Source organism: Phyllobates terribilis, unplaced genomic scaffold (genome assembly GCF_046119375.1).
Source record: "Phyllobates terribilis strain yellow unplaced genomic scaffold, ASM4611937v1 Scaffold_11__3_contigs__length_659146591, whole genome shotgun sequence".
Lineage (NCBI taxonomy): Eukaryota > Metazoa > Chordata > Amphibia > Anura > Dendrobatidae > Phyllobates > Phyllobates terribilis.
In genome coordinates, this window is record NW_027362771.1 from 334,405,490 (window position 1) to 334,425,165 (window position 19,676).

At 41.2% G+C, this 19,676-nt stretch overlaps 1 protein-coding gene across 4 annotated transcripts in view; it reads left to right on the forward strand.

Moving 5' to 3' along the window:
• Window positions 1-19,676, forward strand: part of VPS13C (vacuolar protein sorting 13 homolog C) — a 328,945-nt gene that overhangs the window by 228,373 nt on the left and 80,896 nt on the right. For all 4 annotated transcript variants that reach the window (XM_073652734.1, XM_073652732.1, XM_073652731.1 and 1 more), the window contains 7 exons: window positions 10,923-11,027; window positions 11,230-11,394; window positions 11,801-11,929; window positions 16,750-16,883; window positions 17,493-17,619; window positions 18,070-18,305; window positions 19,134-19,275. In XM_073652734.1, coding sequence (XP_073508835.1) covers window positions 10,923-11,027; window positions 11,230-11,394; window positions 11,801-11,929; window positions 16,750-16,883; window positions 17,493-17,619; window positions 18,070-18,305; window positions 19,134-19,275 — 1,038 coding nt within the window. The remainder of the gene's footprint in view (window positions 1-10,922; window positions 11,028-11,229; window positions 11,395-11,800; window positions 11,930-16,749; window positions 16,884-17,492; window positions 17,620-18,069; window positions 18,306-19,133; window positions 19,276-19,676) is intronic.

A 19,676-nucleotide genomic window follows, 5' to 3' on the forward strand; every position in this document is an offset into this window, starting at 1 on the left:
GGTAGAGGGAAGAATGGATTTAATGAAATTTCAACAAATTCTTGATGCAAACATAACACCAGCTGTAAAAAAGCTTAAGTTGAAAAGATGATGGCTTCTACAAATGAATAATGATCCCAAACACACGTCAAAATCCACAATAAACTACCTCAAAAGGTGAAAGGTGAAGGTTTTACAATGGCCCTCACAGTCCCCTGATCTGAACATCATTGAAAATCTGTGGCTAGACCTCAAAATAGCAGTGCATGCAAGACGACCCAGGATTCTCACAGAACTGGAAGAATTTTGCAAGGAAGAATGGATGAAAATCCCGCAAACAAGAATTGAAAGACTCTTGGCTGACTTAAAAAGCGTTTACAAGCTGCGATGCTTGCATAAGGGAGTGCTACTAAGTACAAACCATGCATATATAAATTTATATTACAGGTGCATCTCAATAAATTAGAATATCATCAAAAAGTTAATTTATTTCAGTTCTTCAATACAAAAAGTGAAACTCATATATTATATAGGGTCATTACAAACAGAGCGGTCTATTTCAAGTGTTTATTTCTGTTAATGTTGATGTTTATGGCTTACAGCCAATTAAAACACAAAAGTCATTATCTCAGTAAATTAAAATAATTAACAAAAAACACCTGCAAAGGCTTCCTAAGCGTTTAAAAAGGTCCCTTAGTCTGTATCAGTAGGCTCCACAATCATGGGGAAGACTGCTGACTTGACAGATGTCCAGAAGGCAGTCATTGACACTCCACAAGGTCCCAGAGTTCCAATTTTCATTTGGAAATCAAGTTCAGAGTCTGGAGGAAGAGTGGAGAGTCCACAGTCCAAGCTGCTTGAGGTCTAGTGTGAAGTTTCCACAATCAGTGATGGTTTGGGGAGCCATGTCATCTGCTGGTGTAGGTCCATTGTGTTTTATCAAGACCAAAGTCAGCGCAGCCGTCTATCTGTAAATTTTAGAGCACTTCATGCTTCCCTCTGCCGACAAGCTGTTTGAAGATGGAAATTGTATTCTCCAGCTGGACTTGGCACCTGTCCACACTGCCAAAAGTACCAATACCTGGTGTAAAAAAAACAGTATCACTGTGCTTGATTGGCCAGCAAGCTCGCCTGACCTTAACCCCCATAGATTCTCTATGGGGTATTGTCAAGAGGAAGATGAGAGACTCCAGACCCAACAATGCAGATGAGCTGAAGGCTGCTATCAAAGCAACTTGGGCTTCCATAACACTCAGCAGTGCCACAGGCTGATCGCCTCCATGCCACGCCGCATTGATGCAGTAATTGATGCAAAAGGAGCCCCAACCAAGTGTTGATGCATTTACTGAACATACATTTCAGTAGACCAACTTTTCGGATTTTAAAAACATTTTTCAAGCTGTTATAAAGTATTCTAATTTAATGAGATAATGACTTTTGTGTTTTCATTGGCTGTAAGCCATAATCATCATCATCATCATTAACAGAAATAAACACTTGAAATAGATCACTATGTTTGTATTGACTCTATATAATGAGTTTCACTTTTTGTATAGAAGAACTGAGATAAATAAACTTTTGATGATATTCTAATTTAGTGAGATGAACCTGTGTGTTTATGTATGTGTGTACACATCTATATATATATAATCGTCTTATCCCGTCTCTGTCCGTCTGTCTGTCCTGGAAATCCCGCGTCGCTCATTGGCCCGGCAGCGGCCAATCAGCGCCGCGGGATTTCTGAAAAAAGATGGCGGCCGTTAGCGGCTCATCAGCGGCGATGCAGCCGGGAGATGCGAGGCGCTCATCTCCCGGCCGGTACCAGCAGAAGGACCTCGACCGCCGGACCCATCTGCGGGACGGAGATGCAGCCGGGAGATGACCGGCGCGAGCCGCTCATCTCCCGGCCGGTAGCAGCGGAAGGACCGCCGGCGTCGCTGACCTCCATGCTTAAGGGGGGAGCTGCGCTGCGGGTCGGGATATTTCTGCTGCGAGCGCCCGCTCATGTCCCGGGTACTCGCAGCGGAAGTATCCGCACAGGCAGCGGCGCTGACATCCATGCGGCTAGGGTGTGAAGGGAGGACCGCACAAATCGGTGATTGGTCGCGGTCTTGGCCCGCGACCAATCACTGATCTTGCCGCAAAAGTTAAACACTACTGTGCTGATTGGTCGCGGACACTGCCCGCGACCAATCACCGATTTTGGCGCCAAATTTAAATATCGGCCGCAACCAATCACCGATCTTGGCTCCACATTTAAGCACCGCTGTGCTGATTGGTCGCGGACGCTATTTAAATTTGGCGCCAAAATCGGTGATTGGTCGCGCCCAGCGTCGGCGACCAATAAGCACAGCGATGTTTAAATGTGGAGCCAAGATCGGTGATTGGTCGCGGCCGATATTTAAATGTGGTGCCCAAATCAGTGATTGGTCACGGGCAGCGCCAGCGACCAATCAGCGATTTTGAACAAAAATGTCCGGACCTTTGTAACACCATGCGGATACTGTGGGGAGATCAGCGGCTAGGGTGTGAAGGGAGGACCGGGGAGTGGCGCTGCGGGTCCGGATACTTCTGCTGCGAGCAGACGCTCATGTCTCGGGTTCTCGGAGCGGAAGTAGCCGCACAGGCAGCCGCTCCCCGGTCCTCACTAATACGATACGCTGATTGGTCGCTTCAGGAGGGAGCGACCAATCAGAGATTTTAACGCTAAATTCAAACACACTGTCCGCTCCTTAGTAACATGACGCGCGAGATTTAAAACCCGCTTCTATGATTGGTCGCGGATGCCGCCCGCGACCAATCACAGGTTTTCGCGCCAAATTTAAACATGCTCTCCAGCCAATTACCGCAACATTTCAAATATCTACGCCACCTTCGGGAGATAGCACGGCTAACTCCGCCCATGTGGTCATGTGAATCACAAAATGCTCATAACGTACTGAGCAGGTTTTCTCAGTCACACTGTGCGAGGGACTTCAGTCAGACTGTGCGAGGGACTTCAGTCAGACTGTGCGAGGGACTTCAGTCAGACTGTGCGAGGGACTTCAGTCAGACTGTGCGAGGGACTTCAGTCAGACTGTGCGAGGGACTTCAGTCAGACTGTGCGAGGGACTTCAGTCAGACTGTGCGAGGGACTTCTGTCACACTGTGCGAGGGACTTCTGTCAGGTTTACTGAACACGTTCTGCCAGTGACAGCGCGCTGAAGAGCTACTTCTTTACGTTTCCTGTTTTATAATGGGTCGTAAGCGAAAATACGCCACGGAGGAAGACCGAAAAGCAGCAGAAGCAGCAAGACAACTACAACGTCGAGAGCAACAGACACCACAACACACTTCCACCAGACAAGCCCAGGATGCGGAATCTCACAAAAAACGCCAGGAACAGGAGACACCGCAACACACTGCCGCCAGTCAAGCCCAGGATGCCGAATCTCACAAAAAACGCCGGGAACAGGAGACACCGCAACACACTGCCGCAAGACAAGCTCAGGATGCGGAAGCTCACCAAAAACGACGGGAACAGGAGACACTGCAACACACTGCCGCCAGACAAGCCCAGGATGCGGAAGCTCAACAAAAACGCCGGGAACAGCAGACTCCAGAACACACTGCCGCCAGACAAGCCCAGGATGCGGAAGCTCAACAAAAACGCCGGGAACAGGAGACACCGCAACACACTGCCGCCAGACAAGCCCAGGATGCGGAATCTCACCAAAAACGTCGGGAACAGGAAACACCGCAACACACTGCCGCCAGACAAGCCAAGGATGCAGAATATCGCAAAAAACGACTGGAGCAGAACACACCGCAACACACTGCTGCCAGACAAGCCCAGGATGTGGAATCTCACCAAAAACGCCGGGAACAGGAGACCCCACAACACACTGCCAGCAGACAAGCCCAGGATGCGGAAGCTGACAGAAAAATTCAGAAACAGGAGACAACACCACACACTGCCGCCAGACAAGCACAGGATGCGGAAGCTCACAGAAAAATTCAGCAACAGGAGACACCACGACACACTGCCGGCAGACAAGCCCAGGATGCGGAAGCTCACAGAAAACTTCGGGACCAGGAGACACCACAACACACTGCCGCCAGACAAGCCCAGGATGCGGAATCTCACCAAAAACACCGGAAACTGGAGACACCGCAACACACTGCCGCCAGACAAGCCCAGAATGCGGAAGCTCACCAAAAACGTCGGGAACAGGAGACACCGCAACACACTGCCGCCAGACAAGCCCAGGATACGGAATCTCACCAAAAACGCCGGGAACAGGAGACACCGCAACACACTGCCGCCAGGCAAGCCCACGATGCAGAATCTCAACAAAAACGCCGGGAACAGGAGACACCGCAACACACTGTCGCCAGACAAGCCAAGGATGCAGAATATCGCAAAAAACAACAGGAGCAGGACACACCGCAACACACTGCTGCCAGACAAGCCCAGGATGTGGAATCTCACCAAAAACGCCGGGAACAGGAGACACCACAACACACTGCCGGCAGACAAGCCCAGGATGCGGAATCTCACAGAAAACGTCGGGAACAGAAGACACCACAACACACTGTCGACAGACAAGCCCAGGATGCGGAATCTCACAGACTACGTCGGGAACAGGAGACACCACAAGACACTGCCGCCAGACAAGCACAGGATGCGGAATCTCACAGACAACGTCGGGAACGGAAAACACCGCAACACACTGCAGCTAGACAGGAACACGATGCGGAATCCCATAGACAATGTCGTCTGAATGAATCTCCAGAATCCAGGACAAACCGAGAACAACACGATCGACAAATTTATCAAAAATGAATGCTCTACCAACTAAGGCAAACCCAGCAGAACATTCAACAACTTGCACGTTACGTAACCGACAATGAAACTATCATTATTCAACACTACTGTGTGAAGATGAATGTAGTTTGTTCAAAATGCGAATCTATGAATTTTATCGAGGAAAAACCATCTTCAATCAGTTTACTCAATGCTGCCATAAAGGAAAAGTGATGCTACCAAGATGTCACTACTCAGATCTGTTTGAGCAGTTGATGAAAGGAACGCATGAACACAGTAGAAATTTTATGGAAAATATCAGAAGTATCAACAGTTCGCATGCGTTTGCTTCATTTGGTGCCAACATTGCACCGCCCCCTGGATTCGGACCGTATTGTTTTAAAATTCATGGCCAGATCTACCACCGCACTGGAACACTTCACCCAGAACTAGCACAACCACCAACATTTGCACAATTATACATCTTTGATCCAAATGAGGCGACAGAACAAAGGATGAAGCGAAAAGAAAATGAAAAGTGTAATGCAGAACTGATGAACCTAATTGCCGTACATTTACAAACAATCAGCCCATTTGCTGCCGCATATCGCATGCTAAAAGACGTTGAAGCTGAGGAGGAACAGAGAACTGTACAAAATTTGACGGAAATGCCTTCTATTATCATGGCCATTAAACAAGAACGTCAACATGATCCCCGATGTTACAACAAACCACGTGTAAGTGAGGTCGCAGTTGTTTTTCAAAATGATGATGGAGAGCCTCCTTTTCAAAGAGATATATTAGTCCATCTTAAGCCAGACAAAAACAACCCTTTCGTTCCTAAAACACAACGTATTAGCATTTTGCACAGCAACCTTGATGCTCTTCTGTATCCGCTATTCGTTCCAAGCGGTGATCAAGGGTGGCATGAAAACCTACACCAGCAAGGAACTTCAAGAAGAATTACACAACTACAGTACTACAGTTTTCTTCTGTCTGTGCGAAATTACTTCAATCCTATTTTAAACAGTGGGAAACTGACACAACAGTACTTAGTAGACGCATACGTTAAAATTGAAGCAAATCGGCTCCATTTCATACGAAGGAACCAAAAACAACTTAATGTTGAAGACTACTGCGTTCTTCAAGAACATTTGCAAAAACAATCTATTCAAAAAGGAATTCCAATTGGAAAAACAGTAATTTTCCCGTCGTCTTTTGAAGGTAGCCCCCGCAACATGCAACAGCGTTATCAAGATGCAATGGGAATAGTAACAAAGTATGGAAGACCTGACATTTTTTTTAACAATGACCTGTAATCCTAAATGGCCGGAAATTACCGAAAATCTACAACCCTGGCAGCAAGTTGAACACAGGCCGGACTTAGTTGCACGCGTATTTCGACTAAAACTCAGCAGCCTTTTTAAAGACATCAAAAAAGGCTTTTTTGGAACAGTCGTAGCAATGGTACACATCATAGTTTCAGAAACGAGGTCTCCCACATGCGCATATACTAATTATTTTAGACGCGGATTCCAAGTTTCGCACGGAGGACGAAATTGACAGCATAGTGTGGGCTGAAATTCCTAACCAAGAAAAGTATCCTGAATTGTATAATATTGTAATCTGTAATATGGTTCATGGCCCATGCGGTGTAGGAAATCCAAAAAGTCCATGCATGGAAAACGGAAAGTGTTCAAAAGGGTTTCCAAAGCTGTTGAAACAGCACCCTGTTAAAGATTTGGATGGCTACCCATCCTACCGGAGACAACTGATTGATAACATTGATCACAAGAAAAAGATTATTAATAACTCATGGATAGTTCCATACAACCCGTACTTATTAAAACGCTACAACTGTCACATCAACGTTGAAATCTCCGCTTCAATAAAAAGTGTTAAATATCTTTTCAAGTACATCTACAAGGGGCATGACAAAGCTAACGTTGAAATACAGCAAAAAACAGTCAATCACGATGAATCATCACGGTTTGTTTACTCAAGATATGTCAGTGCTCCAGAAGCTGCTTGGAGAATATTTGCATTTCCAATGCATTCACAGTCCCATGCCATTATACGTTTAGCTATTCATTTACCAAATCAACAGCAGCTTTATTTCTTTGAAAATGCTCAAGTCGAAGATGTCTCAAAAAATGTAAGCACAACGTCAATATTAATGGAATGGTTTTTGCTGAACCAACGTGACGAAAACGCAGGGCAGTATTTGTACCGAGAGATTCCAGAGCATTACGTTTGGAATAAAACTTGGAAGCCAAGACAACGAGGACTTAGCAGAATAATTGGACGCATGTATACTGTTAGTGTCAAGGATCAAGAAAGATAGTGCCTTCGGCTGTTACTACTGCATGTCAAAGGAGCTAGAAGTTAAGAAGATTTGAAAACGGTTAATGGAGTATTGCACGATACATTTAAAGCTGCAGCTTTGGCTTTAGGACTTCTATTGGATGATACTATGTGGACACTTACTTTAGAAAATGCAGTTACCCTACATATGCCTAAGAAACTTCGTGAATTGTTTGCCTACATTTGTGTCTTTGGACCGCCTACAAATCCAGCTCAACTTTGGAAAAATTTCAAAGAACATATAATTGAAGATTACTGCTTACGTCTTCACAACAAAAGTGGAAATTGTCACAATTGCGAATCTTATGCCATGCAAGATGTCCAAAATATCCTACTACTGCATGGAAAAACGTTTTCAGACTTTAATTTGCCACAGCCTGCAAGTCAAGTTGCACAAATTCAAGAGTATGACGAAGCTTATGAATTATTGTTGGCAACAGAGAAGAAAAACTCCTTAAATCAAGAACAACGGATTGCATATGACACTATTGTGAGCGCTGTAGAAAACCAAGCCGATCCAACGCCAAAATGTTTCTTTATTGACGGTCCTGGAGGCAGCGGTAAAACATACCTCTATGAAGTTTTAATGCAGCACGTTAGAGGGTTAGGAAAAGTCTTATTGCCATCGGTTACAACAGGTATTGCAGCAAACCTTTTAAGAGGAGGTCACACTATGCATTCACTCTTTGGGATACCAGTTCCGGTCAATGAAATCTCTGTTTCCAGAATCAAACAAGACACATTTGCAGGAAAACAGTTGAACAGTGCAAATCTTTTGATACTTGATGAGTGCACCATGGCACCCAAATATGCTTTGAGCTTAATTGACAGACTTCTGTGTGAAGTTATGACTACAAATATTGCTGAAAAAAATGAAATTCCTTTTGGAGGTAAAGTTTTTGTCCTTGGCGGAGATTTTAGGCAATGCCTTCCAGTTGTACCGAATGGAACAAGAACAAATATTATCGAGTCAACCTTAAAAATGTCAGACCTTTGGAAAGAGTTTAATAAACTACAACTAATTAACAACCTGCGATCTTCTGACCCAGAGTACAGCAACTGGCTTCTTAAACTTGGTAATGGTGAACTTAGCAATGAATATAACCTTGGAGAAGACATTATTGAAATACCAGAAGACATGTTGTGCACTGACTGCATCGTAAGTGATGTTTTTGGACAACGCGTTGAAATAGATGTGAACGAACAAAGCAGTGTTGAGAGGGCCTCTTCCTATGCAATTCTCTGTCCCAAAAACGATGAAGTAGCACTGCTAAATTCCCGTGTGATGGATAGAATGCCTGGAGAGTATAAATTGTACAAAAGTGATTCGATGGATGTCGACAATGAAGATGAACGAGAGCATTATCCAGTTGAATTTTTAAATAGTGTTACGCCATCAGGAATGCCATTCCACAGACTACAACTTAAAGTTGGAGCAATCGTAATGTTGCTACGGAATCTAAATACAAGAAATGGTCTATGTAATGGAACTCGCCTTATTGTTACTGGACTCCATTCCCACATAATTCAAGCAACAGTGATCACTGGATCTGCAAAAGGAGACGGTGTTCATTCCACGCATTGATTTATGTCCTTCAGACACCGGTCTTCCATTTAGGCTTCGACGTCGACAGTTTCCAGTAAAACCAGCATTTGCCATGACAATTAACAAGTCACAAGGTCAAACTCTACACAGTGTTGGCATATATTTACCGGAGCCGGTTTTTGGTCATGGACAAGTCTATGTTGCATTTTCAAGAGTTAAAATGAGATCCAATGTCAAGGTGCAAGTTTTGGATACCCATTTACAAGGAAAGTTGCTTACAGATAGTCCAAAAGTATTCACCAAAAATGTAGTGTACAAAAATATTTTAGGTTGATATTGTTAAGAAATATATTCTAGGGTCGTACTTCTTTTGTCAGATGATTTATTGTAAAATATTGTTACATATTCATGGAATAGTTTATATATTTTGATCATCTGTTTAATAATTTTGTTCAGTTGTATTAAGTTCTATAACCAATAATAGTTAATAAAGAATTATTTTGTGTATTCATTGTATTATTGTTAAATCTTCATAGCGACATCTGCAGCATGTGCTACTAAAGTGAATGCAGATTTGTGCCTCTCCACGCACCTAGTCCCGGCATGGAAAGAAGCGAATCTACAGACAGCAGCTAATCACAGCAGTATCTGAGAGTGCGTGCTGTGCCTCCGATCCTGCGAGGAGCTACTGAAAACAGGACAGACAGCGCTGGAGCAGAGAAAAGGAAACAAGGTGAGTATTAGGGTTTAGTTTTTTAACTGTGCTGTAGAGATGGGGGAATGAGTAGGTCATACAAAACCAGGATAAGGAGGCCATACAAGCTAAGATGAGGAAGGCGTACAATCCAAAATAAGTCAGCCATACAAACCAGGATTAGAGGTATGACGGAGCCATACAAACCACGTTGACAGACCGCGCTGTGGATGCTGGATGTGACACGATAAGGGATAACCCCGCCCACAGCCCGTCATTCACTGTGGTGCGCGAAACAGCAGACCCCTGGCTGCAGACGCAAATAGTCTTGATGTAAACGGAAGCAAGATCCGGCTGCAGGCGGGAGAATTACGTGCTGGCTGTGCGTCGTCAGCGATGTTGTCACAAGCAGGATTGACAACATGACGTAATGACAAAATTCATTAGGGGCACCGAGGGGATACATTGTGAAGTTAATTAAAAGTAGTGCACAACCCATTTAAACACTGCCTCGCTGCTTAGTCGCGCCCGGTCAGCCGCATGCATATTCTAGATTACCCGATGCATTAGAATCGGGCCACCATCTAGTATGGATAGATAGATAGATAGATTTTTTTTTTCTTGCGTAAAATACTAAGGAAATGTCATCTTAAACTTCAGCCCTTTTTAGAGGTCATTTCATCTTCAACTTGCTTAACTCTTTACAATAAGTAATTTTGATCACCCCTGATTTTTTACATGCCACTGTATGCATCATTACAAACCCTTCTAGATTTCATCTAACAGTTTTGTCAGATTGTACCTTCCCCATCACACTGACTGCCATGAGATAAGATCTGGAAGTGTTTGGAACTATTAAAAATAGGTCCCTAGTATTAGGAGAATTTGGACCTTATCCTTTAAAACAATGTGGAAAAATTGATAAAGAATAAAATAGAGCGTCAAAAAAAATAAAACTAAAAAGTAGGCAAAAGAACTCAATTTAAAATTAATGTAAAATAAACATTAAAGTTGGAAAAAAAAAATAAATCACACATTTAAAATTAGCTCTGCTGCTTCTCTACACAGTAGCGTCAGGGATCAGTGAGGAGAGGAGGGCGTATTCTTTTCTCTGACTTATGATATTGCCTACTTATATGATAGGTCACCCTCATGCAGGGGAAAAAGTACACACCCCCAGAGACAAATCTCTGGTAACTCCCAGTTGAATTATAATATAAATTATAACCTAAACTTTACACGTTGTTATCTCTGCCACAGTGAGCGGAAATTAAAAAATAAAAACTACATTTTACAGCCAATGTTCCATGATGTGGTCAGTTTAACGTGCTGAAACTGGTGAATGGTATTCTTTAAAGATAATTATACTTTTTTTTTTTATGGACATGTTTGCAAAAGTGATTCATACACGAATGTGTTTAATCAGTGACAATTTTACCATCAGTTCCTGAGTGTAAATATTATTTAAAGTATTACAATATTCATCCATCTTGAAAACTTAATTTTAGTCAGGAGAAAATGTAATATACCGATAATTTTCTTCCGTGTTGCAGATCCAGCTATGTATTTCCACAAGCTCATGGTCATCTGGATTTTCCCTGGATACAGTTGGAAGTTATGGTTGTGTGAAGTGTCCTGCCGGTAAAATGGAATATTTGGTAAGTTTGCATTGGAGTAGAAGAAAGTGTTTTGCTTGTCCTAAAATTGATACCAAGTTTAGTTTCACAAAGTTGATATCAAGAGCTTTTGATTGATGATCTGATTTTTATTCTTTGTTGCACTATGGCCTAAATAGGAAAGTAATGATCAGTATACATTTATATTGTGGCATTTAGTTTTCTTTTGTTTCCTATTATTAAGGTTGGAGCAAACATTAAAATGAGCAGTTTTAATCTGACACGGATTGTTACCTTGACGCCATTCTATACCCTTGTCAACAAGTGTGGACTGGAGCTTGAGGTGGGAGAAATTGAAGCAGACGGGTCTTTGCCAGATATGAAGTGGCATTACGTTGCATCATCTGAGGTATCATGGTTATTTCACAAATAATCTTCCATTTTGAACCCATCTATAAAACGTGTGTTCTGATAAGCATGTAGTTCTCAGGCTGCTCAGAGACCATTTTTCACCACTTAGCACAATAATAATTTTTATGAGGCGCCTACAGTGTACATGTTTGCCAATTCTCCTTTATATGCCATGTGCTCATTTTTATTCTTTTACTTTGAGCCGATGTGTTTAAAAGATGAAAAAGAAACTTTGCAGCTGAATACTTTTGTATGATTTATTAGTCTCATATTCTATGGTTAATTAGTGAAAAAACAATGGCAGACCAGAGGATATGATATATGATGTGATGATATTTCTAAGGACCTAATTGTTACATTGGATAGTGATTTCTTTTTATGCTCATGTTACATTTTTACTGCAGTGTGCTCCATTCTGGCCAGAAAATGTCTCGGGGAAGCTGTGTGTCCGCGTAATCGGCTGTGCAGGAACATCCAAACCCTTTTTCTTCAATAAACAGGACAATGGCACTTTGCTGGTTATTGACAGCATGGTAAGCTGAGTATATGGAGTACCTTTATATACAGGTTTAAGTACACTATACGGCAAAAAATATGTTGACACCTGACCATTATAAAACTATGGATTTTAATATGGTGTTAAGCCATCTTTAACAGCTGTCACAACCGCCACTCTTTAAATACCTTCATGATGGGGCCAATTTCCATTTTTGCATTGTCGTTTTTTCCCTTCTTCCAGAGCTGTAACGCTTTTATTTTCCTCACCTCATTGACATATAAGGGCTTGTTTTTGTGGGGTGAGTTGTTCTTTTGAATGACACCATTCATTTTACCACATATTATACTGGAAAACAGAAAAAAAATTCCAAGTGGTCACAAATTGTGAAAAAAAATGCAATTCTTACATTGGTTTCTGAATTGTTTTTATGGTGTACATTTTGTGGTCATTTGAACTTTTATGGTTTTTTTTTTATTTTTTATAACTTTTTTTTTTTTCACTGTTTTTAATAATCCCTTTAGGGGACTTGAAGCTGCGATCGTCTGATCGTTTGTGCTATATACAGTGGATACAGTGTTCGCTGATGCCGTCATACCTTTTTTCTCTCCAGGACTGGGAGTAATGTCCTTTTGGACACTGAGTCCTTCTATCTCTTCCTCCTTTTTCAACTGTGCAGTCGTAGTACACTGATGAAGGTCCTGTTTGCGACCGACACGTCTACTGTATTTCTCTACTTGTGTAACAGCAAATACAATTAAAAAACTGATGACGTCAGCGTCACGCCAGCCAATAAGAGCGATCACTGGGAAAGTTTGTCATAGCAACAACCCTGGCGATCTGCCTCCTCTGATCTCCTGTCAGTGAGAGGTCAGAGGAGAAACAGTCTGAAAAGTGCTGCTGACAAGAGCAGTGTCAGTCAGCGATTTGCTATAAAGTAAAAAAAAAAACTGATAAAGAAAGTTAGGCTAGGGCTTGGGTTAGGCTTGATCGCAGTTGTGTTACCAATAATTTGATAGTAGTCTCGTCAAAAAATATATCAACTAGTAGAATGGCCCATCAGTCTACTACTGCAGAGGAGGCTTATGCCCTTTTATGTTCTGACAGCAAAGAAAGTGCAATGTCAGATGGCGATGTTTATTTCGAGGGCTTTAGTAGCGGCAACAGTGATGGCTCAGAAATGAGCAGTGATTCTGGTCCATCCTCACACAAGGGCCAGTACAAGAGGGGCAAATATCACTACTGGAGAAACGTCTCCAAATCAGGGAACACTGTCCAGTACAAGCGCTGTCCCTAGTACTAGTGAATTGGCGCATGCCAGATGGTAGGCTTCGGATTTGGCTACTGAATTGAGCCCTGATTTTTAATGCCATTCCTGGTATAAATGTGGAGGTGGAATTCATTTTTTTAATTTGTTTTTGACAGGTTGCTAGAGCATATTGTCCTGCAAACAAATTTATACGCATCCCAATTTATCAGCCAGAATCCACGATCCTATTATACTAGGTCAAATTTATGGACGCCAACTAATGTTCCGGAAATTAAAACCTTTTTAGGACTTACATTTGCCATGGAGATTTTTAAACAAAACAAGCATTCGGTCCTACTGGTCCACCTGCCCTGTTCAAGCTACCCCTATGTTTTCTGTCGTTCTTCTTAGGACCCGTTATGAAATAGCTCATGAGGTTCTGGCATTTTAATGACAATAGTCAATGCCTGCCCAGAAGTGCCCCAGAACATAACAGATTATATAAAATCAGACCCATCATTGAAGACTTGACAGAAAAGTTCTTAAGGCTTTACACCCCAACACAAAATATTTCTATTGATGAGTCCCTTGTAAAATTCAAAGGAAGACTGCACCTCAAGCAATTTATTCCATCTAAGAGGGCAAGGTTCGGAATAAAGCGGTATAAAATGTGCGAAAGTTCAACTGGATACATATCCGCTTTTTCGCTTTTATGAGGTGAAAGATAGGCAACTAAACCCATCAGGATGCCATACTTTTCTGGGGACATCTAGAAAAATCGCTTGGGAGCTGATAAGTCCATTTTTACAAAAAGGCTACAATCTGTATGTGGACAATTACTGTACCAGCATACTCCTATTTAAAAGTCTGTTTGAACACAACATAGGGGCTTGTGGGACCATTTGTAAAAACAGTCAGAGGTTTCCACAGTCATTGGTGAATGAAAAAAGTTCCAAAAGGGGCAGTGAGGAGCTGTACGCAATGGAGAGGGGCTTGCCCTCAAGTATAAGGATATTTTTATCCTCAGCTCCATCCACACAGATGCCATAAAGGCCACTGTAGAACTAGGATCCACTACTCCGTACTCAAGAGAAATTGCACAACAAATTTTGGGGTCCATTTTTTTCTTGCTACCCTTGAGAAAATAAAAAAAAATTGGGGCTAAAGTAACATTTTTGTGGGAAAAAGTAAAACTTTCTTTTTTTCCTTCCACATTCCACTAATTCCTCTTAAGCACCTGAAGGGTAAATAAATTTGTTGAACGTGGTTTTGAGCACCTTGAGGGGTGCAGTTTTTAGTATGGTGTCACTTTTGGGTATTTTCTGTTATATAGACCCCTCAACGTCACTTCAAATGTGATGTGATGTGATGTCCCTAAAAAAAATGGTTTTGTAAATTTTGTTTCTAACTTCCTAACAAAGAAAAAAAATTATATTTCAAAAATTGTGCTGATGTAAAGCAGACATGTGGGAAATGTTATGTATTAACTATTTTGTGTGACATAACTCTCGTTTAAGGACATAAAAATTAAAAGTTTTAAAATTGCTAAATTTTCGCCAAATTTCCAATATTTTCAGAAACAAACTCAAGTTATATCGAACAAATTTTACCACTAACATGAACTACAATATGTCATAAAAAACAGTCTCATAATTATTGGGATCCGTTGAAGTGTTCCAGAATTATTACCACATAAAGTGACAGTGGTCAGAATTGAAAAAATTGGCCCGGTCACGAAGGCAAAATCCGGCTCTAGCGCGAAAGGGTTAATTGATTTTCAGTAAATTTAAATTGAAAATTACTTTTGTCAATTTCAAGTTATTCCAGTGACCATTGTGAGATTTTTTAATTATTTTATGCAAAAAGGTATGAGTTGAACTGAAAATCTATAATTTGAGTCGTAATTTCTTCTTGTGCTAAAATGTCGTGGCTAAAATGCTCTGACCTAAAAGGGTTGTCTCAAACAATCAGTGAATTCCATACTATATTTCTAACTTCTAACTATTTAATTTTATAATCTAAACACTTTTTTAACATGTTTAAATTAAAAAATCCCTACCCTTCCCTCTCTACTCTAAATTTATTTGTGGTTTTGTTTTGATTTTTCTTCTGATGACTATTTTTTTGAGTCTCCCAGCATGCATTGGGTATTCTCAACTGAATCATCATCAGGGGGCTGGGGATACTGTAGCTCCCACTGCTTTTTTTCAGTCCTGAAACGAAAGGTCATCAGAGGTCGGCGCTGCTGTCACTTATCGTAGCTTATTTCACTGCCATACCCTGATAACCTCCATCACCACTACTTTAAAAGGACAAGTGATGCAGGTGTTATCACGTCTCCACACTTCTGTTCCCACCGCCCCACATCTTCAGTGTCCTCTGTCACACTGCTTGGGTTCCCACAGCTTTGTTCAATGAAATGAGATTATCATGGAGCAGTGATAGAAGCAGGGTACTGTCACTCACCCTGCTTCTATTACTGTCCCCTGATTACATACTTTTTCAATGAACAAGGCAGCGGGGACTGCAGCAGTGTGGACTGAAGATGTGTGGTCGTAGGGACAGAAGAAGTGTGGTTGCATGATAAAAGTTGCAGTCACTTCATCACCCGCTACTGAAATAAAGTCATCGGGGGATGGCGGTGGAAGAAGCTGGGGTAAGTGACAGAAGGGCCGCTACCTGATAACCCTTTGTTTCATGACGGAAAAAGAAGCAGTGGGAGCTATAGCAGCCCCTTGATGATAATCTGTTGAAAGTACTCAGTGCATGCTGGGAGACTCAAATGGATTGTCACAGGAAGTCAGATAAAAAAAACAAAGACTGGAAGTTAGAGAGGGAACGGTAGGGATTTTTTAATTGAAGCACATTAGAAAATTGTTTAAATTATATAATTAAACGTGTATGAAATTTGCTGTTGGTCTCGGACAACCCCTTTTGAAATACATTTATTTACATTGGCCTGTTTTTTATGTTCCTGTTTAAGTTGCCAATGCGATTTATTATTAGTAGAGATTAAAACGTAGTGTTATGCATTTAATTGGAAACTTGGTTATTAATGAACCCTTTTATGCACAGTATTTTTTTCCTTTGGTTGGATATGTTCAGATGTATTCAAATATATATCATTATACGGAATCTGTCAGCACAGAATGACTTTTCAAACCAAGTACAGGTGCTTAGTAGAATCATAGAATGTTCTAGTTGGAGGGGGCCTCCAGGGTCATCTGGTCCAACCCTCTGCTCAATGCAGTATTCACTAAACCATCTCAGCCTCTGTTTGAAGACTTCCATTGAAGGAGAACTCACCACCTCTTGTGACAGCCTGTTCTACTCATTGATCACCCTCACTGTCAAAAAGTGTTTTCTAATAACTAATCTGTATCTTCTCCTATTCAGATGGGATGGGAGAAAATCTCTTCATGGATCTATAAAGCCAGAGATATCAATAAAAATAGAGGGGCGGGCGGAGATACAGGCGAAACAAGTAGTTGGGAAGGAACACTGAACTGTTCGGCCAGGCCAAGAGTGCACCGAGTACCTGTACTTTGTTTGAACAGTCGTTCTGTGCTGCCAGTCTCTCTAACTATTATCTGTTGTTATATTTTCAGAGTACAGGACTCCTGGTGGATGTCAGTATCTCAGATCACTCAATAGTAATTAAATTTTCAGATTACTATGAAGGAGCTGCACCTGCATTGATCATGAATCATACACCTCGATCTAAATTGACGTATAGACAGAGGTAGGACAAGAAAATGACTTGCTGTGTCAATTTATTACATGGATTTTGTTTAATGGGGGTTTACCCACAAGGCCCGATTCATCAAGACCGGCATTGTTCATGTCGATCTTGATGAGGAAAGGTGCTGCAGTCAGACACTTCTGATTCGAAAAGAGGCCTTTGCCTCATCATAAGTCAGGAGTGGTAAATGAGTGGTGTGCCCCTCGCCACAAATCCTACTCCAGTCCCTGCTGATATAAGATTTGTGGCATAGGGAACACCACACCTGTCATGCCCCAGCTCCACCCACTTTGTTAGGACTGGGCTGACTAAAATGGTGTGAGAATGCCAATAGTCGCTATATATTAGCGCAGCCTTGAGTTGCGCCAATATTTTGTGACTTTGTAAAGCTTTTTACACCGGAATACTGGCATAAAAGCTTTCATGAAGCGGGCCCAATGTGCAGATTTGTTCATATTTTGCAAAAAGAAACAAACCACAAAAAATGGCTCATATCAATACACCCATAAAGTTTTCTTGCATCTTTCACATCTAATTTTTAACTTTTTTGTTAAAATAATAAGCAAAAGCAGAATTAAACTACGTGTTAAAATACTGAATACCTTACAGTGGCATTGAGGAGGAGACGGTACTTATGCCTGGAGAAACTAAACTCTTTGCATGGGCTGATCCAACAGGCACAAAAACTCTGATGTGGACGTATAGCCAGAACAAGGGGGAGCTTGACCTGCTAAAGGTAAATTAGTTAGTACGAGGGTATACAAATGGGTGCTTGTCTGTTTCCCTTTTCTTGCATCAATGCCCTTTTTATATTGATTTTTACAAGACTAAAAAATATTTTTATAAGATGCCTGTAACAGTTTTACTCTGTATTACCTTGTATGAAGATGTGTTCCATAACGTCTTTGCACAGTAGTCTATAGTATCTAATGGCCTGTTCGAAGGGTAACGTGTATGTGTGTACATTTAGCTGTATGTTGGAAATTATGAATTAGCTTTATGACGTTTGTTTCGATTTTTAGATTTGCAAGTATAATCTGCTTTTTTTTTTAGATAACATTTAATGTATATTTGCAGCAGTTCTGTGTTTTGTTTTTTTTTGTCAGAAAAAAAAAGTTCTCATATTTTCTCACCTAAAAAAATTAAATAATTTTTCGCTTTGAATTATTTTGTTAATTTTTTTCAGGATGAAAGTGGTCAGTTTGCTTACAATCATGAGACTCAGATTCACTGGGTGTCATTCCTTGATGGGCGTCAGAGAGTATTGCTTTTCACTGAAGATGTGGCTTTGGTGACAAAGGCACGGCAAGCTGAAGAAATGGAGCAACCGGATCAGGAAATAAATATATCCATTCACAGTTTGGGGCTTTCTCTAATTAACAATGAGACCAAACAAGAAATTTCTTACATAGGAATCACAAGGTAAATGTGTATTAGTCTTTTCATCTAATCGCTGGTATAACTTGAAAGATTGTAAGTGATTCTGCTTTTAACCAAAATCTAAAGGCGAACATTTTCCTTGTTGTCTTTGCTCTTTTCTCAGGTTCATTAGGGTGTACATACTGTTCGATTCATTAAAGTAAATCTGTTGCCAAAACCAACAGGAAGCAGAAAGTTCTTAATTTACAGTACTAAAATGAATTTGGTAGAGTAAAAGACTTGCTGTTTGAGATACTGTATCATAAGTTCTGTATTTCTAGGGGATGATGTTTATGCAAGTTATCTCTTAAAAATCTTAAAGGGAGTCTGTTAGCAGGATTTTACCCCCTAAACTATTTATATGTGCATGTAGCTCTTTCAAAGAAAAGCCCAGCAATACATTTACATGGCCAGTCCATTCCTCTGTTACTGAGAAATCAGCGTTTGAATTGATAAGCAAATGAGGCTGTAGATCTGAAGCCTCTGTCACTCCAGCTCTACTGCCCACCCAACATTGCCTCTATGCTGTGTGACTTCAGGCAAAGGAGCGATTAGTCAAGTCAGAGGCGGCTCTGGGTGGGGAATAGAGCTGGAGTGACAGAGGCTTCTGATCTTCAATGGATCCTCAACCTCACTTGCATATCAATTCAAACGCCGCTTTCTCAGTAATGGAGGAATGGACCAGCCATCTGAAGGTATTGTTGAACGTGCCTTTGAAAGTGCTACATGCACATTTAATTCGTTTGGTCTGTGAAAATCGTGCTGACTGATTCCCTTCAGGTAATGATATATTTTCCTGAAAATAGATAACTGGTCGGTTTTTGCTTGCAGCTCAGGTGTTATCTGGGAGCTAATGCCAAAACAGAAGTGGAAACCCTTTAACCAGAAACGTATTCTTCAACTAGAACAGGTCTATGAGAAATATCGTACTGGGGAACAATGCAGATGGATAAAATTAGATACCAACTTTGAGGTGTGTATTGGTTACTTGTGTGGTCTGAACTTATTAAAGTTGAGCTATCGTCATAATATGACCTATTGATTAAATCAGATTTTTCAGCTATATGTCTTTTCCAAAAAATGTTGGCAATTTTTTATTTTTTTTTACTTATCACAATCTGTATTTAAAAATAAAAAATTAGAAATTGTGCAAATTTTTGCACGTGTTTTTTTTCCAACTTACTGCCTATTGTGAATGTGGGGGGGGTCCTTCGTTATCATTCGTGTATAGAGGTGTCACCCGTTATTGTAATCCTGCCTCTGCTGGAAAGTAAACTTTTGAAAACTCTTCCAGAAAGGACAGGAAGTGTCTAAAATAGCCCCAATGGCCACTGTAAATGTGGCAGCGTTACGGTACTATTTTTTTTTATTTAA